Source organism: Rhinolophus sinicus, chromosome 12 (assembly GCF_057876585.1).
Source record: "Rhinolophus sinicus isolate RSI-liver-muscle chromosome 12, RSI-T2T, whole genome shotgun sequence".
Taxonomy (NCBI): domain Eukaryota; kingdom Metazoa; phylum Chordata; class Mammalia; order Chiroptera; family Rhinolophidae; genus Rhinolophus; species Rhinolophus sinicus.
The window spans coordinates 23,095,966-23,121,888 of NC_142512.1; the positions used below are offsets into that span (position 1 = coordinate 23,095,966).

General features: G+C 48.2%; 1 protein-coding gene across 4 annotated transcripts; it reads left to right on the forward strand.

The window, feature by feature from the left end:
* The first annotated feature begins 1,500 nt into the window (after nucleotides 1-1,500).
* Nucleotides 1,501-24,450, forward strand: ADAP2 (ArfGAP with dual PH domains 2). Of its 4 annotated transcripts, none has more exons than XM_019750729.3 (11): nucleotides 1,501-1,756; nucleotides 2,611-2,741; nucleotides 4,329-4,420; nucleotides 7,589-7,668; nucleotides 8,537-8,649; nucleotides 14,708-14,854; nucleotides 17,213-17,296; nucleotides 20,102-20,164; nucleotides 21,170-21,247; nucleotides 21,947-22,175; nucleotides 23,309-24,450. In XM_019750729.3, exons 1-11 carry the CDS (start codon nucleotides 1,663-1,665, stop codon nucleotides 23,341-23,343), a joined length of 1,146 nt encoding a protein of 381 aa, XP_019606288.3. In that variant the 5' UTR covers nucleotides 1,501-1,662; the 3' UTR covers nucleotides 23,344-24,450. The 4 variants fall into 4 exon arrangements, with proteins under 4 accessions (XP_019606288.3, XP_074176757.2, XP_019606289.3 ...); XM_074320656.2 differs by having other exon boundaries at nucleotides 1,522-1,756; nucleotides 21,173-21,247; nucleotides 23,309-23,477; XM_019750730.3 differs by lacking the exon at nucleotides 20,102-20,164 and having other exon boundaries at nucleotides 1,522-1,756; nucleotides 23,309-23,477.
* The last annotated feature ends 1,473 nt before the right edge of the window (nucleotides 24,451-25,923 follow it).

Here is a 25,923-nt window from a genome sequence, read left to right on the forward strand (position 1 = left end):
TCTTTCTCCTGGGAGATTTATTTATGTCCCTTTTTTTCATCTAAAGCAGCGGAAATGAATCATCTTTCAGCCTCTTTGGTAAACAGCCCCACGCCCTCTGACCCTGCTGGTCTCTCTCACTGGTTTCTCTGGACCTACTCCTGGGCTAGGCCTCAACCCCCACACAGTCAAGACCCTCTTGGCTGGTTATTCTTGGTCATGTCCCCCTTCCCTCAGGGCCTGGAGCCTGACCTCCTTCACCCTGGGGAAGATGGGGAGTGACACACAGCATTCCAAATGAGAATCCCATGAGCCGGCCAGAGGGGCAGGGGAAGCCAGCCAGCCACCGTGTTTTGAGTGATTTGTGTGCCATGTCCTGGCACATCTCAATGACCCTATTAGGTGGATGGATCTTGCAATCCTCATTTTACAGATGAAGAGTCCAAAGCTCAGAGAAGCGAAGACACTTGCCTAACACCACACAGCTAATAAGTGATGAAGCCAAGATTCAAAGCCTGGATTTCTGGATTCAGTCTATTATACCGGGCTTCCCTGCTTGTTTGCATGTGTACACGTGTGTGTTGAACTGGGGATTCAGGCCAATCAGCTACTACATCAGCTGCCATCCATCAGGAGGAAAACCTAACATCTGTGTGGATTAAGCCACATGCATATGACAGATGGGTGTTTACAGAGAAGATGGCAAGTGTGTGCAGTGTGTCTTATCAGGAGTCTATGGGTCACTGAGGATGGTGTCAGAGTGACAGAGGGGGGAAGGGAACGGGGATTAATAAAATGCCTATATTCAAAACCACTTTAGGCCCTTCCCACACCTTACAGTGATGGAATTTCACAGATAAGTGTCCAGGGGTGTTCACGTTGGTGAAACCACACTTCCTGGTGAACACACTCCTGCAACTATTTGCTGGACTTCTAAAAATGGGCAGGTACTATTTCTGGGAGCTATGTGGGATACAGAAATAAAACTCCTGACATCAAACTATCTAGTGTGGGCGGGTGGGTTGGGGGGCGGGATTAACATAAACATATAAATAACTGATGCAAGGTAGATAGAAAGCACTCAGGGCCAAAGAGCTGGATGGATCTATATGAGTGTTCTAGGAGGACCACAAACTGGAGAGATTACTCGGGGCAAGGTATCACCGAGGGCTTCTTGAGGAGGTGGCATTTGAATGTCTCTAAGTAGTTGTTGGCTCTACATCAGAACTCTGTAACAAGTGAGATCCTGTTTGATTTTACAAGGAGCCTTGAAACCCAGGCATATACCCTTACTCCCCTTCTACAGAGGTGGAAACTGAGGCCCAGAGAAGGTGACTGGTTCGTCCGTAGTCAGTCAGATGGCAAGTGGAGGGACAGGATTTTATCTGGGGCTACTGGGACCGACCCTAAACCCCGCGCTCCGGTCCACTGCCGCGGGACCCTGCCTTAACTAGGAGCCGGAGCGGCGTCGGCGGAGCTACAGGACTGACCGGACGCGCCTAGGCAGGGGCGGAGAGTCGTGGAGGGGCGGGGCTGGCGGCGGCGCCGGCGGGCGAGAGGCGCTGGGACTCTGTCCCACTCCACCTGCCCAGGAGCGCGCACCCGCCATGGGCGGCTGCGGGCCGGGGGGCGGCTGTGCCGGGCCCCGCTGTGCCGGGCCCCGCTGACCTCGCGGGGCCAGCCATGGGCGACCGCGAGCGCAACAAGAAGCGGCTGCTGGAGCTGCTGCAGGCGACAGGCACCGGCAACGCTCACTGCGCGGACTGCGGCGCGGCGGGTAAGGGCGCGACGGCGCGGGCAGCCGGGACCTGGAGCCGAGCCCTGGCCCCCCAGACCCCTCCCCACCTCGCAGACTGGGTCCCACCATGCGCCCCCGCTGGATCCCGGCGCCACCCTGTGGCACCTTCGGAGCCAAGCCCCGCCCACCCGGACCGCGGATCTCCGACCCGGGCCCCAGACCGCCCTCTCCTCATCCTCCCCACGCTGGACCCCGTCACTAGGTCTCGGACCCGGGTGTCCTGGCCATCCTGCTCACCTCCCCCGCCAGACACCCTACCCACCCGGAACAACCCTGACGTCGTCACTCCCAACCCAGCCACTTACTATATCCTTGGACCCAGACCTCCCACGCACCGAGGGGTCCCACCCCCGCGCGAGGGCCCCCTAACCGTGCCGTGCCCCTCCCCCACTCAGGAGCGCTCCCCAGGTCTTCCCGCGTTCATCCTCCTCAGTTTCCGACCCTGCAGACCCGGAGGTGCCCCGACTCAGACTTCCCCACCTGCAGCTCCCCAGCCGGGCGTCTAGGTGCTGGTCCCTCTCTCCGCGCTCCCCTCTCAGTTCCCTGGAGTCCTGTCACACGCTTCGCGCTGCCTCAGCCTCGCGCCCCCGTCCCTGGGACTCCTTCCAAAATCTTCATCCTGGTGGCCTCCGCGCCATGGCCGGTGGGATGACCAGAAAGTTCCATGCTGGTATCTTAGTTCAACCAAGCTGGGGAGACCGAGAGAGAGAAAGGGTTCTCGGGGTGGGCAGAGCTGGACACTGCCCCAGGAATCCTAACTGCCAAGCCCTGCCTCTGCCAGCGCCCCCAGCCCAGCTCTCCACCCAGCTCCCTCCTGCCCTCTCGTCCCGCAGATCCTGACTGGGCCTCTTATACGCTGGGTATCTTCATCTGTCTGAACTGCTCCGGCGTCCACCGCAATTTTCCAGACATCAGTAAAGTGAAATCCCTGAGACTTGACTTCTGGGACGACAGCATTGTGGAGGTAGCAAGGGGTGCACGTGGAGAGCCTTGGGGCAACAGAACTGGTGGAGGCGGTGGGTAGGACGCTCCCATTCGACGGGGGAAGGAAACGGAGGCCCAGAGAGGGGCAATACCAGGGAGAGAAAACACAGCCTATTAGCTGTGGCTTACATAGAGGCCCTGAGTTCAAAACCCTGCTTCATCGCTTGTTTATTTACAAGCTGTGAGCCTTCACCCTAGTTGTGGGCTCTCCGTTTCCACATCTGTAGTATGGGGATACCACTACGCCCTTCAGGAGGCTGCTGTAAGGATTAAATGTATGCTCAATGCAGGTACAAAATAAGTAAGGATATCACAGCTGCTGTTCTTATTAGCTGAAGACCTGGACTGGACTAGAAATATCCTGATTTAAGTGTCCTGAGTCTATAGTCCCCCTAGCCAGGAAGGGGACCACTTTGCTCTCCTGACCTTCAGCCAGGATGATAATACCATTTCAGTCATAAAACCATCAGGGAGCAGGCAGTTCTAAATTGTGCTGGTTGGCTGAGGATTTCTTTGTCAGGCAGTGTGCTAGGCCCTGGGCTCCATGCTTTACTTATTCATGTGACACATAGTTACGGTAAGGCTACTAGGAGCTGGGTATTAGGAGAGAGCAGGGAGCAAGATCAATTCTGTCCACATGGAGCGTACGTTCTAGTGCAGGAGAAGGAGAGGAAACCAGTAAACCAGCACATAAACACAGGGGATATTTCTTTGTGCTTTAGATTTCCCGTTACAGTTTCTTCATTTTTGCAGGTGAGTTCCCTGGAGTTTAGGGGGTTCAGTAGTGCCCAAGGGTTACTCTGTGAATAAATGGCACAGCTGGGATGTGAACGCTGCTCTGTTAGGATCCAAAGCCCATGCAAATCCCGTGATACAGCCCAGTGGCCCCTGGGGAGGGGGAGAATAGGGTTCTCCCCATGAAAGACTTGATGTTTCCTCCCACACTGCCTTCACCCCAGATACGCTACTGCTGTTACTGGGTGCTGACTGTTGACCAGGGCCACTCTTGGCACATGTGCCTCTGGGTTTCTCTAGTGTCCAAGGGCCCCAATGATCATCCTGACCTAGTACTGTATGGGGCCAGCACCAACTTCCAACCTCCAGCTACATCTATCTCCCATAGACTTGCAGGGACTGCAGCTAGGAGTCCGTCCTGGCCATCTGTGAAGGGGGTGGGAGAAAGAACATGAGCTTTGGAGTTAGACAGGACTGGGTTCAAATCCTAGCTCTCCACTTACTAACTGTGTCACCTCTCTGAGCCTCAGTTTCCTCATCTCTAAAATGGAGATGGTAATATTAAAATGGGTAAGGAGATCAAATGAACTAATGTGTGAGAACTGTAAAGTGCTCTGCCTCTGTGAGGCATGGTTGTTAGAGCACCTCATTGCTCGAGGCTGGGGTTTCCCAGCAGCATGGTGACAGCCTAGTGGGACTGGTCAAACTCCCGTAGGAGTGTCTCCTGACTCAGCCTAGAAGCCAGTGAGAACAATGGCTTCTGGGTAGACCGTGGTTTCATTTCACATTTTTTCAAGTTCTAATATTATCCCAAGTTGCTGTTGTCTTGCAGTTTATGATCCACAACGGGAACCTCCGTGTGAAGGCCAAGTATGAAGCCAGAGTCCCTGCTTTCTACTACATCCCCCAGGCCGATGACTGCCTGTGAGTGTGTGATTTCCTGGTCCCACCTCCCCCACCCCAACCCCATCTCCAGGCCTTTGTTTGTGGTGGTCTCATCTATGGACCTGGTCAGCAAGTGGATCCAGTAACATGGTTGGGACTGTCGTGGAGAACATATAGACCTGGTTTAAGCCCTCTCTACCTTTATTGCTCGGGTTGTTACTTCCCCTCTCTGAGACTCAGTTTCCACAGCTGTGAAATGCAGCATTTTTTCTATGACTTACCCCATTTGCCGCTGATGTTCTCATAGCCTACATACAGGTGGTGGCTAACTTGGTAGAGAAAAGAAATGCTGGTATTTTAGTAGGACAAATGTGTTCCAGCTACTTCCTATGGAGTTATGCCTGGGGTTGTTCCAAAGTAGCCCCCTGAGGCCCAGATCGCTAAATAATAACCATAAAAATAATACTAGCTACTTCAGCTGAAGTGAGCTTTCCCTGTGTATGAGGCCCTGTGCTAAATGCTATGTGCATTAATTGGTTGAATTCTCTCAACAGCCCTATGAGGTAAATACTGCTATTATCCTCATGATATAGATGAAAAACCTGAGGCTTATAAAGGTAGAGCTGGGACTAGCCTATCTGACACCAGGGTTGGGGGACTGTACCATGGCATTAGGAAAATCTAATATAATGGGTGTGGGAGGAGGTCGGGGGATTGTCTGTGAAGCAGGATGGTTCAGTTCCCCTGAAGGTAAGGGGTCAGTGTGACATTGGTACCTAATGACCCAGACCTCTGCAGGATTGACTGCCTGAGCCTGAGCCTCTCTCCTAGGGCCTCAGCCTCATCGTCAGAGCTTTTAGCCCCTTGTGTAAACGGGAAGCAGGTATATACCTCTGGGCAGACACAACCTCCTGGGGCATGGCTTGCGGGAAGCAGGCTGCATTTCAGCCACCATTGGCTTCCAGCTTCTGCAGGATGCTTTTGGACAATGCACAAATTATACAACCGTACCTGATGGTCCTGCAATTTCCCAGTCCTTAAACAACCCAGAGGCTGCGGATACAGTGTAGAGTGGCAGGGGAGGCACAGCTTTTGACTCAGAAAACCTCAGTTTTGTTTCCTGACTCTGCCATGACCTAGCTGTGAGGAGGTAGATAAGTTACCAAACCTCTCCGACTCGTGGCATCCTCGTGTCTGAAATGTAGATAATGAAGCCTACATCATAGCATGGTGGTACAGATTAAATGAGATAATTTATGTGAAACATCTGAAAGGCCACCCAGAATGCTAGTTGTAATCCATTTCTCAGTGTCAGCTTTGGCAGGCTGCCTGGTCCCTGAGCCAGGGGAAGGATATGCCAGGCTCAGATTGAGAGGCCTGGCTCATCTTGCCTCACTGCTGCCACTCAGCACTTTGCTCCAAGGGGAAGGGAACAGGCACTTGCTGAACAACTACTATGTGCTAGGCTTTCTGCCAGCACTACACAAATACTACCGTGTTTCCCTGAAAATAAGACCTAGCCAGCCCATCAGCTCTAATGCGTCTTTTGGAGGAAAAATTAATATGAGACCTAGTTTAATATAAGACCAGGTCTTTATAATATAATATAATATATAATATAATATAATATAATATAATATAATATAATATAATATAATATAATATAATATAATATAATACCAGGTCTCATATAATATAATATAAGACCAGTCTTATATAACATAACATAATATAACATAACATAACACCGGGTATAATATAATATAATATAATACCGGGCCTTATATTGATTTTTGCTCCAAAAGACACATTAGAGCTGATGATCCAGCTAGGTCTTATTTTCAGGGAAACAGGGTACTTTGTCATGATCCCAACAACAGCCCTGCACTTTAACCCCTTTTAGCTGAATACTAATGGCCTCCTACCCCCAATTCTAAAACTCCTCTAAGTTCCCCACCCCCAGGACAGGGATTGGGTCTCAGTCTCCATTCTCTCTCCCAGCTCTGATCCTGTGGCTCAGGGTCCACAGTGGGTTTGGTGACTCCTCTGTTCTGGATGAGGACCATGTATTAGATAGGATTCTTGACTGTAAGAGACCAAAACCCAGTTTAAACCAGCTTAGTAACCAGGAGATTTTATGGATTCTGGGTATCAGAGTACAGGAAGCACAGAGGTGGAGCCACCCTCACAAAGGACAAGCCAGGGGCTCACACACAACCAGGCCTCCCAGATTCTCTGGCTCTCATTCCCTTATCTAGGCTTCCTTCATGCCGCTGGGAACAAGACCACGTTCAGGTCCCCAGCTCCAGCTCCCAGCTTGACCCCAGAGAAGGCTTCTAATCCATCCGTCTCTCAGTTTTGCGTCTTTTGGCCCACATAACCCTAGGCATTGCGCTGATTGGCCAGTTTAGGCCAGGTGCCCAGCTCTAGGTCATTCCCTGTGGTTGTGGGGTGTGAGGTCATATAAACCTTGGAACATTTCCCTGGAAATAGCAAGAGGGAACCAAACAATTAAATTGAGTCCACTCTTGGCGGCATGGTTTTTCTGCAGGGGTCATGTAAGACAATATCTGATTGGGCTAACATGAAATACCTACTGTGTGCCCAGCATGGTACCAGGCCCTTTATATACATTTAAACCTACCCTGAAAGGTAGGTAAGTATGATATTATTGACACAGTCCCCAAGTTCAGAGCAGTTAAGTAACTTGCTCTTGGTCACACAGTGGATAAATGGTGGAGTGGGACCAGGGGGTTGGACCCCAAGTCCACTGCTCTGTCCAGTGTAGCATGCCCAACTTTCATGAGCAGGCCACAGGAAGAGACTCATGGACTCTCCGGGCTTAATTCAGGAGCATGCAGTGGGAACTAGCAATGTACGTGGTCCAGTGGAGCTGGTATGTGGCTCTCTGACCTAGAGGGCTGAGGCTGGGGTTGGAATAGCCCAGTGGTTTTCATACAACCCACTGGGGGATATATTTCTCCCCAGGAAACAATGGCAATGTCTGAAGACATTTTTGGGTGTCACAACTGGGGAGGAAGTGCTACTGGCATCTAGAGGGTAGAGGCCAGAGATGCTACGCTTGATGGCCTGAGCAGGCAGGAAGGCAGCTGCTGTGACGCTCCCATGCTCAGCTATAGGATCTTGAAAGTTACTGTGGGCAGGGAATGCATCAGACACAGCTGACCAAAGTGTCTCTCTTTTTAGGGTCTTAAAGGAGCAATGGATTCGAGCTAAGTATGAAAGACAGGAATTTATGGTGGATGGGAAAACCCTCTCACCCCCAGGTAAAGTTATTTTCATCATCTTTTGAGGTCTATGTTCTAATGAGTTCTAAAAAACACAGTGCCTGAGTATTAGGAACAGGGTCTAACCAAAAGATATTTGCTGTCCTCTCTCTCGCCACAGAGGCCCAGCTGTGGGCTCCTCTGCCTCTGAAACAGCAGCACATCAGCTGGTGGGGTTTTATGGTCCAAGGGGCTGAGAAGCATATTCATGTCAGGTCCTTGCAGGGCCACAAGTCTTAGTATAAATTGCAGGAAGACTCACCCACCTGAAACACACCCCTCATCTTGGCTAATGTCGCCCCTGGAGTAGCACAAGGCTTGGAAGGTGCATGGGCTGGATTTCAGCCTCCGTTCCCACCTTTGTGCAGGGCACAACCTCCTCGGTGGCCCTGGACCTGTGGCAGTCTCTGCCCAGCTGCTTTGACCCAGAGAGCCAAGTGTAAAAACCACTCTTTGAGGATGAAGGCTGCCAGGCTACTCCCCTGGCTGCTAAGAGCACATGGTATTCTACAACCAGCAGATGCCTAGAGGTCACTCATGATTCCTGTGCTCTCGAGAGTGTCATTAGGCTTATGTTAACGTGAAGTCATCAGAGCAACTTGTCTGTACTTAGCCTACTTAAGGGTTTACTGTGTCTCCTTATGAAACAGCCAACGAAGAAAGTTGGGGGGAGCCCAACTGAAATCATAAGACTTTGCAAATTTGGCCCCAAACTGGACCCGTGTCAGCTGAAGTAGCTGAGTTAGAATCGAGACATTGTAGCAGCAGGTGGAAGGTTCATTCCACCCTGAGACCCTCCGAGGTTCGCGAGCTGCTTGTCCGTCTTAAGGCTGTGGGCGTTCACTCTTTCTTGTCCTTGGTGGCTAAGGTAACCGAGAAGGGTTCCTGTGGAAGCGGGGAAGGGACAAAGCGCAGTTCCTGAGAAGGAGGTTTGTCTTCCTGGCGAGAGAAGGCCTCCTGAAGTACTACACTAAGGAAGAGGTAAGAGGCACACCAGCGAGGCGTCCCCTCCCTGAGCACTGGGCTCTCCCCCCACTGAGGTCTACCTTTTAGTTAATGGTGCCTTGTCTCATGGGTGATCCGAGCCACTGAGAATTAAGCACCACATCCTATTTTTCCTTGGTTATGCAATCAATCCAGTCTACTAAAAAACACACCTTCTGTTCACCTAGAATGGGCTTAGACTGGTCCACGACTAAGCCTTTGGTGATCACTTGATTTTGCTTCATTTATTCATGCACTCAGGAAATATTTATCAAGCACCTACTATATACTAGACATTATTGTAGGCACTGGGGATACAGCAATAAACTAAACAAAGCTCCTGCTTTTATGGAGTTTTCATTCTAGTGGAAGGAGCTAGGTGGCAACCAAATCATACATCAATATATGACATATCAGGTGGCAGTAAGTTCTAGGAAGTAAAATAAAAGAGGGTGATGTGTTAGGGCATGATGGGAGTGTGGCAGGGACGGCCTCTCTGATGACATCTGAGCAGAGGACCGAATAAAATGTGAGTGAGTTATGTAGCTGTGTGGGGAAGAGAAGACGAAGGGGAGCAGTCTGTGCAGAAGCCCTGAGCATGGGCCTGGCCAGCACGTGCACCTGTGAGCTCATTAGAAAAGGTGACCCCTCTGAGGGGTGCAGCTTCCAGGCTCCAGTCTAGACAAGCAGAAGTCTGCATTGCAGTTCTCACGAGCACCTTCAGCTGGGGGCTTTTTGTGCAGTGCACAAACTACCCACCCATAAGCCATAGCCCTGGCCTGACCTGGCATGTGTTTGTTGGGCTTATAAGGGCGTCAGGAGGTCAAAGTGATTGGTGCAGAGTGAGCAAAGAAAAGGATGGAGGGACATGAACTCATGTAGTGGAGGTCCTTGTGGACCATGGTCAGACTTAGGATTTTTTTTTTTGGAACAGCCTTATTGAGATATAAATTCACATACCATACAATTTACCCATTTACAGCACACAATTAATGGCTTTAAGTGTAGTCACAGAGTTGTGCAGCTATCACTACAATTCTAGAATATTTTCATAACCCCAAAAGGATACCTCACACCTGTTAGCTGTGATCTTGAACTGACTTCCACTCCCTAGCCCTAGCCACACACTAATCTACTTTCTGTCTCTATACATTTGCCTACTCTGGACATTTTCTATAAATGGAATCATACAATATGTGGTCTTTTGTAACAGACTTCATTTAGCAGCATTACGTTTTAAGGTAATTTAAGGTTCATTCATGTTGTAGCATGTATCAGTACCTCATTTCCTCTTGTTGCCAAGTAATATTCCAGTGTGTGGATATCTCACATTTCATTTATTCATTCATCCATCAGTTGATGGACATTTGGGCTGTTTCTACTTTGTGGCTAGTATGAGTAATGCTGCTACAAACATTCATGTACAAGTTTTCATGTGGACATATGTTTCCATTTTTCTTGGGTATGTACCTAGGAGTAGAATTGCTAGGTCATATGGTGACTCTTTAATCTTTGGAGGAACTGCCACACTGTTTTCCAAAGTGGCTGCACCATTTTATATTCCCGCCAGCAATGTATGAGGGTTCCAATTTCTCCACATCTTCACCGACACCAGTTATTATCTGTCTTTTTTATTATAGCTATCTTAGTGGGTATTTTGGAAGTAGAACCAATAGAATTTACAGGACAACTGGATATAGGATGTGAAAGTAAGAGGAATCCAGGGTGATTCCCAGATTTTTCTCTGTGCAATTAGAAGGATAGATTTGCCATTTGACAAGATGGCAAAGACTTACCTCCCTAAAGGGAAGATCATCATTTGAGATGCTCCTTAGTTATCCAGGTGGAGATACTGAGAAGGAAGTTGGATATGTGAGTCTGGTGGTTTGGGGGGAGTTTGGAACTGGAGTCACCAGCCCGTAGACTGGTTTAGCAATGGGACTGGCTGGGATCCCATAAGCAGGAGGCATGGGTAGATGAGAAAAGATGCCTGAGGACTGAGTATTTTAGTTATTTGTTGCTGAGTGACAAGCCACCATAAAATTTAGTGGCTTAAGATGTCAATTTATTATTTCCCACAATCCTGTGGGTCAGGAACTTGGGCAGGCCATGGCTGTTCCAATGTACTCCTAGGGGTACCAGCTGGGTCACTCACCCTGCTGCATTTAGCTGGTGGTTGTGCTGGGTCCCAAGGCCCAGGAAGCCTTCACTCATGTGTCTCGTGACTTGGCTACTCCACGTGGCCTCTGTCTCTCCATGTGGTTGTTCCTCATTCAGGAGTCTAGCTCCAGCTTCTTTATAGCCTGGTGGCTGGCTTCTCCAGAGCAAACGAGGGGTGCTACAGGTCTCGTAAAGGCCAGGAATTGCCTTCTATTGGTCAAAGCAAGTCATGCAGCTAGCCCTCATTCGAGGGGAGGGAATTTAGATTCCACTTCTTGATGGATAGAGTGGCATGGGCACACAGGGAGGGAAGGAATTAGTGAAGGCCGCCTTTGGAGTTTATTTAGCATGCTGAGCCCTGGGACACCCAGTATTTAGAGGACAAAAAGATGAGAAGTTTCCAGCAGAGAATGTGAAGGAGTGACCCAGAAAGTAAGAGAAGGACAAGCTCTGGGCACTTTAGCCTTCACCTGACTCCATTCCCTATATGTAGAAATTACTATTTATTTCCCCTGTTGCTTTCCTGTATGGACCAGACCAAAGCCAGAAGTTCTGTTCAGGGTGGACGCAGTGTGGGGCCAAGTGAAAAATGGTGGGGGATGAAGAGTTTTAACTCTCCAGGTGGGGATTTCTTCTCAGTCTTCAATTTAAAGCACTGAAAAATGTTGCAGGTACCACAAAATAAAATAAGGGGAAAGAAAAACTGCTGCTGCAGAGTTAGCAGGGGCCACCGAACCCCAGCAGTAGCTGTGAGTTGACCTCTAGGAGAGTCCATCCTTGGGTGGAAAAAGTTGATGTTTCTCATTCCTAAGCCAGTTCAGTCTAAAACAGTCTAAAAATAGAATGAGTTGCCTTTTTCTTTTTTCTTTCCCAAAAGGGGCATTTTTTTTAAATTACAAAGATAACTCACTTTTATGTAAACATTTTGGATGATACAAAAAAGTCAATAAAATATAAAGAAAGTGAAACTCAAAAGATATCTCAACATAATGAAATGTTAATACCCAGAACACAGTTTGAAAAAGAAAAACAAAAAACCTGCAAATCCAGAACAAAAGACAATCCATTGCAAAACTAGGCAACAGAAATGGACTGACAGTTCACAGAAAAGGAAATCAAAATACTTGATAAGAAGAGATGCTCAGTGTTTCTGGCCGTCAGGGAAATGCAAACTGAAAAACCACAATGAGACATACTAGACACCCACTAGAATGACTAAACTTAAAAAAGCTGACAACACCAACTATTGGCTAGGATGTGGAGAAACTGGAACTCTCATACATTGCTGGTGGGACTGAAAAATGGCACAACCTATTTGGAAAACAATTTGGCAATTTTTAGTAAAGTTAAATGTACACTTAACCACATAACCCAGCCATTCCACTCCTAGGTATTTACTGAAGAGGAACCAAAATCTATGTCCACAAAAAGATTTGTGCACAAATATTCATAGACACTTTATTTGTAATAGCCAAAGCCTGGAAGGAACCCAATTATCCATCTACAGCTGAATGAATAAAAACTTGTAGTATATCCATAGAGTGGAATATTCCTCAGCAATAAAAGGGACAAACTACTAAAACAAAAAAACAAAAAATAACAACAACAATGTGGAACAATCTAAAAAATATTATTTTGAGCAAAAGAAGTCTTAAGAGTATGTACTATATAATTCCATTTACGTGAAATCCTAGAACTCTATACCAATAGAAAGCCGATAAGTGATTGCCTGGGCTTGGGGTGGGGTGGGGAGGGAATTACCTGCAAAGGGGTAGGAGGAAATTCTTTCGAGATCATAGTGATGTTCTACGTTTTAATTGTGATGGTGGTGACGTGGGAATATATGCTTGTCAGAAATCAAACTGTACTCTTAAAATGAGTACCACTTATTGTTTATAAATTATACCTCAATAAGATTGATTAAATGAAAACCGTGAGATCCGATTTCAAAACCATCATATTGTCAAAAAGGTTAAAAACTGGCAGTGTCAAGTGTTGGTGAGACTAGGGGGTAAGGGGAACTCTTGTGTTATTGATGGAAGTAAATATTGGTACAACTGCAGTGGAGAGCCACTCAGCAAAATCATGTGGCAGTTACCCGTTAGTCAAAGATACACACACTTATGATCTAGCAATTCCATCCCTAAGTAGATACTGTGATCTAGAGAAACTCTCACACATATGTACCAGGGACACAAGCTGACTGCTGCACAAAATCAGAAACAATCTCAATGTGTGTCAACAGGAAAATAGATTGATAACTTTTGGTGTAGTCATTTACAAGAGCAAACTAGATTGGTATATTTCAACTTGGATAGAACTAAAAATATATTAACGTTGGGTGACAGAAGCAAGACATAGAATGATCCATATGCTATTAGACCATTTATATAAATTAAAGCCACATGAAACAATACGATGCAGTGTTTATGGACATGGGAATATGTGTGTGTAAGTATACAAAGTGAACTAGAAGAATAAACATCGAACTCCTGACACTGATTGCCGGTGGAGAGTGGAGGAGGACAGAGGGCAGGGTGAGTGTTAATTAAAAAGATTTGGGCTTTATTAGTAATGTCACATTTCTTTTTTTAAACAGTTATGAACAATACTGACAAAATTAGACGTTCTTTTTTTGTAGTTTAAGTGTTTTTCGTAGTTAATATTTTAAAAGGAAAATCTTCCAGTAATCTTTCAAGAAAACCATTGTTAAGAGTGTTGGTGTAAATCTGTGTATACTTTTTAGGCATGTTCAAATATACGTATTTTATATATATGTGTGTATATATATATATATATATATATATATATATATATATATATATGTATATGTGTGTGTATATATACATAAATAATATAACATATACATATATTTTGTGTGTATAATTTTTGTTTTAGTAGGTTCCTACTATATATCCTGTTCTGGGACTTGGTATTTGTCATGGATATCATGGACATTTTTTCATATTAGTAAGATTAATCTAAATTTTCCTTTAAAAATTTCTGTGGTGTTTCATTGTAGGGATGGACCATGATTTATTGGTTTAACCCCTTATCATGAATGGACATTTAAACAATTTCTTCTTTTTTTTTTCACTACTGTAAACAACATGGTAATAAATACATTTTAACATACCTGTTTGCACAGTAATGCAGTTACCTCCTTGGGATAGATTCTTAGATGAGAAATTGTAGGTGAAAACAAAACATTCAACATTTTAATAAATATGACCAAATTTCCCTCTAGAGAAGACTGTTTGTAGGAAATGTTCTATGTCTGCCCTGCTCAGTGCCGTAGCCACTAGCCACAAGTGGCTACTTGAGCACTTGAAATGGGGCTAAGTGCGTAAGGAACTGGTTTTATTTTTATTTAATGTTAATTTTCATAGCCACATGTGGTTAATGGCTACCACAGTCTACTGTGCTGTATCATTTTTACTTTTATCAGATATGAAGGAAAGCACTCTTTTCCCTTCTCAGCATCAATTGGACTGTGTTTCAGAACCCTAAGAACAGAGAGAAGAGTGTGGGAGGGAGTGGTCTGAGGGCTCCCCATCTGATTGTGTTCTCTGTTTTATTTTTATTTGTTTGGCTTCCGTAGAAGATTTGCTTCCGGAAAGCTCTCTGTGGCTAAAACGTTTGAAAGTCCTAAGTTAAGGCCTTCCCAAGCCCCCTTCCAGCTCAGAGAGGCCAGTCTGGTTAAGCAGGAATGCTGGGATGGCTGAATACAGGAGAGCAGTGGGGTGTCTGTGCATCTTGATATGAGACCAAGAACATTGAACACCCGTGAGAAGTTACAAATGTGTTACCCGTTTGCATTAAGGCCTTGGTGAAGGTGATGAGAGGTCACCCAGCTGACTGTCAGCATCTTGAGGCTCTGTTTCCTCTCTTGCAGGGTAAAGGTCCCAAAGCTGTCATCCACATCAAGGACTTGAACGCCACCTTCCAGACAGAGAAGATAGGGAACCCCCACGGGCTGCAGATCACCTATAGGACAGAAGGCCACATCAGGAACCTGTTTGTATATCATGAAAGTGGCAAGGTGAGATGATGGGCATTGTCACACCAGCCTCCAGCTCAGCACCCCAGGACTCAGCAGGCCCCGCTCACCAGCTCCTTTGTTCAGCTGCCTCTTGGGATTTGCTGCTGCTGTTTGCCTTCATCTAGTGTCGCTTTCCAGTCTGAGGTAGAGGTAGGAGGAAGGCAGAGGAAGATCAGAGAGAGGAACCTGGCAGGTACAATGGGTGTGTCTGAACCGTGAACAGGGGCATCCAATTAGCAGAAGGGGCTATGCCCGCGGATGGCAAATCCAGGTAGAGCCAGAGATTCTGAATGTGGGAGGAGGAGTGGATAGACGATCAGAAGCAGCACATTCCAGGACCTTGCTTCTCAACGTATGGTCCTGTCCCAGCAGCATTCGTGTCACCTGGAAATTTATTAGAACTAGAGTCTCAGGCCCACCCTGGACCTACTGCATTAGAAACTGCAAACTGACATCCCCAGATGGTCCTTATGCTCGTTAAAGGATGCGAGGCACTACCGAAAGGTCCGGGAAATCAGATCCCTAGTTCTGAGTCCCTGGTGGGCCCTCTGCTGTAGCTCAGACTGGCTGGACACCGCTAGCCACTCCTGGCCACCCCTCCTCGCCAGTCAGTACTATGAGGGCTTTGGCTGAGGTACCCAAGGTCTCTGCCACTTACGATACCTGGCTCCCTCCCCCTTGCCCAGTTGTAGAGCATTTGACAACCTAGGTCTGGCCATTCGCCTCTTTCCCTTGATACCCCAGCGTCTCCATGAGATGGGCATAAATGAGGGGCTCAAACTCACACCTGCAGGAGCCAGGTAGGTAATTTAAAAGTCAAGTAGAGAGCGATAAGGCTGAGGCAAACAGGGCCACCTGTGTAGAGGACTGAACCAAAACTTCCGGAGCCAAGCAAGCATGCGTGCAGGTTGGCTTTTGCCCTGGGGTCACCAGTTTGTGACCAGAGAGACCTTTGAAAGTGAAGGCCTAGGTGGGTCATTCCTGAGATGGCCCCATAGCCTTAGTTCCTGAGACCCAAGAAGGTTCTAAACTCCCAGGACTAGAGAGCTCAGAACGCCAAACTCTAGCCTGTGTACTCAATCCGTGAAAGAGCAGGGTAAGTGTGTTTCATTCCTTTGAAACCATGTTCATATGAATTTCTCAATTACCCAATTACATCAGCGTGCAGCATTGCAGCTATTTGAACAAGTCTTTCTGCCTCCCAATTCCAAATTCCTGGGCGAAAGAATCTGATAAGCCCAGTCCAGCCTCTTCATTGGACCAGCCCTGATGCCGTCCGTAGCTGTGGCCAAGAAGGGGTGGGATCATAGCAGCAAATGTGGCTGCAATGGTGGGTGGGTGAGAATGGGTGGGTGAAACTAGGTGGAGCATTTCTCATAGAAGCAGGGCTTGGGCTGAGCAAATACTTATTACGACATCTAAACTAACCTTCAGGATGAGTAGCAGCATGTTGTAGGTAGTAGGTATATGTGGGGTGAGGGGAGAGGTGGGAGAGGCAGAGTGTTCTGGGAGGAGGGAACAGCATGGACGGGGGGGATTGCAAACGGATTTGTACGGAAGAAGCTCAGAAGACAAAGTAAGTCATACGACGGAGGATAGTGGAGAGGATGTAAAGCTAGACTCAATAGATTTGCAATTAGAAAATCACTGACTGCCATAGGGAGGACCGACTGGAGAGCAGCAGAGCAGAGGCAGAGCCAGTTAGGTATGTGGTTCACCTGGTGAGAGATGATGGTGGCCCACACTGCCGAGGGATGCATTCTGCCTGAGTGACAGACAGCAGAAGGTCCAAGCCAGCTTTGGCCTGAGTTGCACTCCAGGCAACGAGCTTCCCCATTGGAGGAGCAACCCCAGGTGCAGCTGTCCCCACCTGAAAGCCAGCCGTTGACATCTGAGGACCCTTGCTCCTCAAAGTGTGTCCCACTAACCAGCATCACATCATCTGAGAACTTGTTAGGAATGCAGAATCCCAGGCCCTACCCCAAACCCACTGAATCCAAATCTGCATTTTAACGAGGTGCTTTGTACACTTATGAGAAAGTGTCGAGAGCTGTCCTAGGCCATTGCATAACTCCCATACGGTTTACCTTGGTTCTTTCCCATGGCTCTGGGGATCTCCCTGTCAGTGGCTTCCCACTTGCTTCGGTGACCCCTGCCCCGCCGCCACGGGCTCTGGAAGATGCTTGTTATCAGCCACGGGGCCCCTGAGTGGAACTGGGGGGTGTGTGTGCCTGTGTGGAATGCATGTATCCAAGCCTATAGACACAGCTAGCTTCCTGCCACCAGACTCAGTTTCCCCCTACTCCCATCTCACTGGCTTTGCCCTTTTCCATTTGCCCTTTGCATTTTTCTCTGCAGGAGATAGTGGACTGGTTCAATGCCCTCCGTGCAGCCCGTCTGCAATACCTAAAAATGGCCTTTCCTGAGCTCCCAGAGTCTGAGGTGAGCTAAAAGTGGACCCCAACTTCTGAGTCTTCTCTCTGCCACCTCCTTCTCCTTGTCTGTTGACCTCGAACACACTCAGAGGCCAGACTAGGTTGGTTTGCAGGCAAGATCTTGAGACTTGGGGTTGGGTACCTCAGAGGGAAGCCAAAGGCTCTCTCTCTCGGGGATGCTGGGGTATTATGGCCTCGTACATGGCCAGAGGGCCTCCAAAAAGCAGGTCAGCCTCTCCTGCTTTTTGGCACAATTCGCCATGTCAAAGGGCTCAGGATTTAGGCATTTCTTCCTCACCCCATCTCCCTCTAAAAGTTACAAATGATCCCTACTATACTACTTACAAAGGGCTCTTGAGCCCATTTTATCTTGTAGTTCCTTTTATCTCGTAATCCCTGCAGCAGGCAGTTAGGCAGGGGTGATTATTCCCATTTTACTGATGAGAAACTAAATCCTGGGAAGGTCAAGTGAATAAACCGAAGGCGCTCTTCCCACTTTCACATCCCACTTCGCTCTTTCGGGTCCTGGTCTCGTGAAAGCAATGGGATCTTCCCCATTACAATTCTAGCAGGCACAGTCTGTCTTTCATGGCCAAGGTAACGGTGGGCCTGAGAACTGCATGTTGATTGTCTTTAGACATCTGGGGCATCCATCTCCATCTCTCGGGCTTGGCTGGGGAAGCTGACAGTGAGGAGCCGAGGGTGCTGCCTTGAGCCAGGAGGTCTGGGCTCTTGTGGATGCCCTGTTACTAACGTGCTGTGACCTGTGCAGGTCACGTCACCTCTCTGCACATCTGTAAGACGGCGGTTGACCTGGGTCAACTTCAGCATCCTTTCCAGCTCGGAGGGGCTATGATCTGTTTTAGGCCCTATTCTAAGGGAAGTTTGTACGTGGTGGGGGTAGACAGATCATATTCCTCCTCCGACTATGTCATTCCACACTGTTAGGTTCTCCTTGAAAGCCTGAATGTTCCTTAATACCAAGGTTTGTAGGGAGCCGAGTGTCTGGAATGGGGGTCCAGTCCAGGGCCAGTGACGCACCGGGATGGTGACTCTCTGAAAGGGTTCCAGCAGGCCTGGGTCAGGGTGCTCCCGGTCTGCAGCGTCAGCACCCACAAGTGGTGAATGCACGTTCCTCTGGGCAGGGTGTGAGAGTGCTGACTGGAGAGGTCGGCAGGACAAAGTGCAAACGCTCGGCCTTATTTATCTGGGTAGCTCTCCAACTCTGCTGAACCCTGCAGAGGAAACTGGTCTTTGGTCAACATCCTCTTGCCTCCATCCTCTTGGCTCCCTCATCGACCACGGTTACCCCGTATCTACCCCCAGTCTCCTCCCTGCCTGCCTCTCTCCCCTGTCCTTCCTCCCCTATGTCTATGTGAGGTTCTGGACAATCACCCAGCTCTGGTTCCAGCTGAGGAACCCAGATGCCAGAAACTGGGGGAGTCCCAGTGGCGTGGAGGTCCTGTGCTAAGAAAGGCATGGACTCTGAAGTCAGAGCAGCTGATGGGTTACCCAGGGCAAGTCACCTTACCTTCCTGAGCCTCAGTATACTCATCTGTCACCATGGGGATAATACCTACCTTCCAGGGCTATTGTGGGAAGCAAGGGAGCTAAGGTTTCTAAGGTACAGTAAGTAATACTCCATCTGCGTGCTTTTCCTCCTCCCAGTTGTTTCCTTGGCCTATCCCAACTCTTTCCTGGCTCAGGTTCAGACTACTGAGCAGTAGGGACTCTGTTTTTATTCCAGAGGAAGGAATTAAAGCCTATAGAATACATTTCAGCGAAAGGAGAATGGTATAGTTTAGATATTTGGTTTGAGCTCATAGTTTTGTCTCTTTCAGACTTCTCCTTATTCCACAGATCTCACTTCCCCCTTGCCTCTGCCCTGGGCCCTGGAGTGCTGGAGAACTCCTTCTGCTCTCAGAAGGCGGGGCTGGCATTGGTACCTCTAGATTTGCCAGGCTGACCCCCAGGAACATAGGAGGCCAGCATCAATCCCTGGAAGCTTCTCTGAGAATAGGATAGTAAGCTGGAAGGGATCCTGGAGAGCACGTCATCCAGTCTGCTTATTATATAGAGGGCAACAGGCCCAGAGAGGTGTAAGGTTTTTACCAAGGGAACACAGCTGGGTGAGGTCAGAACTGGAGCTAGAACCCAGGTCTCCCAACTCTAGTCCAGAGCTTTCTCTACTTGTCCACTTTGCTGTCACCTCCTTGGGGCCCTGTGTCCGAATCCCCACCAATGACAAGGTCTGGGCCAGGGGCCTGATGAGAAGCATGTTTATACTTTAGCATCACAGTGCAGTGGTGGGAGTACCACTAGTGTCTGGTGTCCCTCAGCCCAGGTGTGAATCCCAGATCGTCGTCCTATCAGCACTGGGACTTTGGGAATACCCCTGACCACTATACAATTACTCGATGGGGATGTTAATATCCACCGCTTCACGGGGTGGTTGGGAATTGCTCCCAGAGTGTAGACCCTCAGAATACGCCCCTTGACACCAGGAGGGTCTCATTGGAGCCTTGTCTGGGTCCACCTCCTGGAGTTATTGAAGAAGCATTCCTTAAACTAAGTCCTTAAACCAAGACTTGGCCGTGCTGGGAAGCCCTGCAAACATCTGGGGTGCTGTCCTCTGGCTCTGTTGAAATATTAAAATTGCATCCATGCCACGTTCCAAATATAACCCGTGAACCATGAGTACACATCCTTCCTCATTCCAAACTTCCCCTGTGTCGGGGAGCCAACTTCACTAGGGAACTCTGAACCCCTGGCGTGAGAGTCAGGGGGTCAGTGTGTGTCTTTTCTTCCCCAGCTCGTGCCCCTCATCACCAGGAACTACCTCAAACAAGGCTTCATGGAAAAGACTGGTCCAAAGGTATATTCTCCCGCTCCCTGGGGGACTTTCATGGCCCCTGTCCCAGCAGGCAGTAGGACAGAATTTGAGAGGTGGAAAAATGGAGAACCAAGGGGAGGGAAGTGGGAGGCAATGGAAGAAAACCAATGTGTGAATTCCTGGGGTGAAGGCAGGCGGAGGTGACCCAGCATCGCTGCGGGTGCTTCTCCTCATCACTGGGCATCCTTCCTCTTTATCAACACCACCGTCTGCTTCTTTCCTCTTAACTGCGTCTAACTGACCCTACTCCTGGGAGAGCATAGCTGAAAGGGACTTCTCGGGGAGCCTCTGTTGCCTTTTCTGGAGCTGTGTGCTCTGTGCTGGGGGCCTCCCGGGACTCCCCATCCAAGTGAGTTGGGAGCTGAAGACTTGTCTGAGAAAACACACCAATACACCCCGGCTTGGGTGTCCACGTGGGCACACCCCTCCTCAGCACACACTCAGCCTCTTCTCCCCTTTGCTAAACTTGCCCCAACTCCCCAGGGGCTGCTCATTCCCTCTTATCTATGAAGGACGGGGAGCCTGGCTGCTTCTTTGCCTTCCATGGAGGGTCCAGCAGGTGGAGGCTGCTGAAGGGCATCTCAGAGACCCAGTCTTGAAAACTTGACAAGGGTCGCACGTTGTGTTTTCTTCTCTCCCCAGCCCTCCCCTGATCTTGTCTTGACCTAGGTTAGAATTTGACCAAGGCCAGTGCTTTCAGCATTGCTGAGCAGTAGCCACTTCTGATTTCCCCAACTTCCTTTTCCTGAGGCTTCTTGTCTGCAGCCTGAAAACAAGAAAAAGTGTCTCTTCCAACCTATAGCAGCACCTGAAGGCAGCAGGGTGACTGTGGCAGGGGGTGAGGAGGTGGGCAACGCCTTCAGAGCTCAAGGACCTCAGAGCTCAAGGGCACTGGGGTGTCTGACTACGGAGCCTGCTGAGGCTGGCCCTCTGACCTCTGTGCTCCCCGGCTTGGCCCACCCTGGTACAAGGTTCCCTATTTTGCAGCAGAGAGAACCTTTCAAGAAAAGGTGGTTTGCCCTGGATCCTCAGGAGCGGAGGCTGCTCTATTACAAGAACCCACTGGTAAGAGCCACTTCTGGCCCCTCCTCGGTTCACCCCGAGATGGAGGTGGAGTCAGTGCTGGGCGGGAGACTGTGGGGAAGCCACAGGGCTGGAGAACCCTGGCTTGTCCTGTGCACAAGCTACTCTCTCCCCTCCCCTGCAGGAAGTCCTTTATGTGCATCCAAAATGCTGCCAATGTAGTTACATAGGTTGTTTCTCGTCCTCTGGTTTCCAAGGCTCACCTCTAACCAGGAGGCTGGGACGTATAGTGGTTAGGAGTGTGGGCTCTAGAACTCAGCTGTCTGGGCTTCAGTTTCAGCCCTGCTACTTTCAGTGGTGGGCCCTGGGCAGAAAACTTAGCTCTCTGTGCCTCAGTTTCCTCCTCCAGAAAATAGGCTTAATAACAGTGCCTTCCTGAAAGGTTGCCATGAGGATTATTTGAGTGAGTACACATGAATTCCTGGTGCATAGTCAACTCTCCATAAATCCTAAGTGTCATTTTAACAGATGATGTGTGTGGTTTCTTTTACAGTTTTAGTCTTTCAAATTCTGGGTTCACTTAGCACAAATCCCTAGAAGAGATCACACACACACACACACACACACACACACACACACACACACCCCTCTTACTAGAAGAGAGCTTGGGGGCCATCACGGCTGCAGGTGCCCCACTACCCCAAGTGTGGCCTCTGATGACAATGTGTCCTCTGTTTCCAGGATGCCTATGAACAGGGTGAGGTGTTTCTCGGGAGCAATGAGCAGGGGTACGAGGTGTGTGAAGACCTGCCCAAGGGCATCCGTGGAAATCGCTGGAAAGCCGGCCTCACCATCATCACCCCTGAGCGCAGATTCGTCTTCACCTGCCCCAGCGAGAAGGAGCAGCGGGAATGGCTGGAGAGCTTTCGGGATGTCCTCTCCCGCCCCTTGACGTCCTTCAACCTCCTCAGTAAGAAGTAGGGCCTGGGGTTTGTTCTTTTGGCCAAGGGTGGAGCGCATAAAGGGGCTTTTTCACTTGGGTTCAACTGTGAGTCCTGAAACCAAGGTCATGGCTCCCGATTGCACATTTTCCATTTTTTTCTTCCTGCCAAAGAAAAATACAGACTGCACATTATTGCCAGAAAGCCCCCTGTCTACTACACTAAGTTCCTCTTTCGGAAGCCCTTCCCCAATCGCATCTGGTGGAGTTTTGCCCTGGTAGAACCTGGTTAGATCCCTTTTTCTACCCTGCTGAGTCCAGGAGCCGAGCAACCGCTGTCTCCTCCAACCCCTCCCCACTAAGACTGTTTTCTCACGAGAAAAGCCTTTTCTCGTGAGAAAAGCCTGGCCTGTTATTATTAGCTAAGGTCCACCCGCTGGGCAGCTCCCAGGATTTTGGATTTCTCCTGACTCAGAGGGAAGGCTTTTTTTAGCGCTCTTTTCTCTGGGTCCTCCCTTCTATCTGCCCCTCACTTGCTCCTTTCCTTGAACCCAGATGTGTCACTGTAACCTTCCCTATCTACCAACAGCCCTATGAAAAAAGGGGTGACATTTTGAGCTAGAACAGGAATCTTCTGGCCCAGGGCCTGGCTTCTGAGGCCCCAAGGAGAAGTTCTGTGTTTGGAAAAGTACAGACTGAGCAAGTGACCCTACGAGGTCCCTTGGGAGAAACACTTGTGTTCTTTGCGTCTGACCAGTATAAACACAAACTCTCTTCACTTTCCAAAATCTCAGAGCCAAAAACAGAAAAAAGAAACAAAAAAGAAAAGAAACAAACAAAAGAAAAAAATTGAAAACAACAAAAAAAGGAGACACCAAATCTCAAAGCCAAAGTGCCTCAGAAGTTGTTAGTGAAGCACATCATCTGGTGCTTTCTTTTCCCTGTGGGCCTGTGTGTCTGAGTCCCTCTCCGCTTCTGTGTCTTTCACTCTCTACTGTTCTCTTCTTCTCTGGTGTGTGTGTCCCCTCTGTCTCTCACCCTTTCAGTCCTTTTAAAATTCTGGTTCCCTCTGTCTTTGTGCCCGTCCCCTGTTGTCCCTTCCCTCCAGTAGGACTGCATTGGCACCTATTGACCCCTCAGCCCTCTTCTTGTTCTCCCTGCAGTTGCATCAACGAAGAGTGACCACAGCAGCAGGTGACCCATTGGCTGAGGAACTGGCTGGCCACTGGCCACGGGAGCTGTTGGTAGGAAGGAGAAGTTCTCACCTTGGCCTTGGTTGCCCAGCAGGAGTGCTCTGCAGTTGGCAGCCATCTCTGACGGTGAACTCGGCCAAGACTAAAGCTTGCAGAGTTCCCTGGGCCAGCTCCCTGGGCCTCCCCAGTGCCCAGCCCTGGGGGTGTGGGGATCTGATACATGTCCTCAAGACCCAGGACATCGGAAAGGAAGGCACTGCAATGAAAAAGGCACCCACAGCATTACGCAAGTGGCATACTTCTTCAAAAAAAAAAAAAAAAAAAAAGTTTAATCTGACCTAACCATGAGGAAATAATCAGACAAATCCATGTTGAAGACATTCTGCAAAACACCTGACCTGGACAGTTAAAAAATGTCAGTACCATGAACGATAAAGTAGTGGGGGACTGTTCTCCATTAAAGGAGACTAAAGAGCAATACTATGCAATTTGTGATTCTTGATTGGATCTTGGATTTTAAAACACAGCTATAAAGGACATAAATTTGAATAAGGATGTGTATTAGCTAGTAGTATTGAAAAACTGATAATTATCAGTGTGTAGGAGGATGCTCTTGTTCTTACGAGATATGTGCTGAAGTGTTTAGGGGTAAAACATAATAATTTTCAGTCTACAACTGAAATGCTTCAGCAAAAAATAGGTATGTGTACATGTATATGCATAGAGTATATACATATATATTGTGTGTATACTTGCTGTCTTCCAAAAATATATATTTGGAAGTATACATATGCAGTGTATGTGTGGGAGAGAGAGAGAGAGAGAGAGAGAGAGAGAGAGAGAGAGAGAGAGAGAGAGAGAGAGAGAGCCGCTATGTGAAGTGTTACCAATTGATGAATCTAGATGAAGTATAGATGGGTTTTTATTGTCCTATTCATGCAAATTTTCTATCGATTTGAAAGTGTTCAAATTTTAAAAAGTTAGGGGGAAAAAATGGAAAACATTTTCACTTTTCACTCCTAACACAGTTTTCTCTACATGAATCAAAACTGTTCCTGGGAGAGTTTTCTCTTTGTGTACATTTTAGAAGAAATAAAAGCCAATACAAAACACTACTGCCTGCACTAACCATCCCTGTGCTCTGAAAGGAAAGGAGACCCCACCACTCTGCTGGACCCCAGGGCACAGAGCTCTCTAGCCTGTGTCAGGTCTGGCCTTGCCACTGACTTGAGCCTGTTGGAAAACTCACTTCCCCACCACTGCGCCTTGGTTTTTGTCTTTCAAATGAGGAAGTTGTAGTAAGGACTGAAATTCAATGGAAGCAACAAGTCAACAAGTGTTTTTGAGTGCCTCCCAGGTGCCAGGCTCGGTGCCAAGCCCTGACAATTGGCAAGGATGAGATGATGTGGTCCCTGCTGTCACAGATTACACCGGGCAGGACAATGTAGTGAGTGTTCAGGAAGGGGAAGTACAGGCTGTTGTGGGATCATGTGGCAATAGGATTTACCCTAACGGAGGGGGAGAGGGCAGCCTCCTTCCTCTTCAAAAGTGACATTGAAGTTGAAAGCTTAAAGCTATTTAGAGGTGAGTCAGGGAAGCGGGTGAGGAAAACACTCTAGCCCGAGGGAAGAAAATGTTCAAAGACCCTGAGATGGGGAAGAGGACTGAAAGAAATCTCGAATGGCTGAACAGTTAGAGAAACAGATCACCAAGGTCTCTGCTTCACAATCCTTTGTCCCTTCAAGTGATGTGCAGAAAGACCTTCATTTTGGTGGAGACCCACAGGGTTGTGAGGATCTTGAAGAGAGTCTCTTCTTTTTGTGGGATTTACCTTTGGATTCCTCAATCAGAGGTCAAACATCATTGGGGTGTCTTTTCTGAGACTTCTTGACTGCCCAGATGGAGATGTGGTTGCTTCCTCTTCTGGCTCCTAAAGAACCTTGAAAACGTCTGTTTCAACACCGGCTGGGTTGTATATTAAGGGACAGTTTACTTGTCTGCCTTTTTTTTTTTTTTTTAATACCCGTGAGCTCTGTTGACTATACTAAGTTCTGAGGATGAGAAAAACCAATAAAGGCCTAGTTCTGCCCTCAAGGAACTTATGGACTAGAAGAGAAAAAATAGAAATAGGCAGTAACAAAGTTGCTTGAGGAGGGAAATTGGGATTCTTAGGAGCCCCTCAGAGGGGCAGAGAAGAGACACAAGAATAGCAATAAAGTCCCAATGAAATGGTTTTGGTTGGTTTCTGAGAGTAACCAACCTGGCTGGATGTGTCTTTGGGTTCCCCGAGGATGCCTCTGTACTCTTACATGAAATCCTATTCTCCCTTTTGACTTATTGGTACAAGGACGTTTCTGTTGCTGGAATCAGCCTGCCTAAGAAAGCTCTCAAAAAGAGGTGCCATCTATGCTGCATCCTGAAGAATGATTAGAAGACACTTGGGTTGGGGTGGGGGAAGCAGAGAAAGAAGTGTGTGCAAAGGCCTGGACACATGAGAGAACGTGGCTTGTTCTGGAAACGTCAAATAATTGAATATTGACTAGAGCACAAGTTGTTGGGAAGAGGAGCAAGAACAGATTAGACTG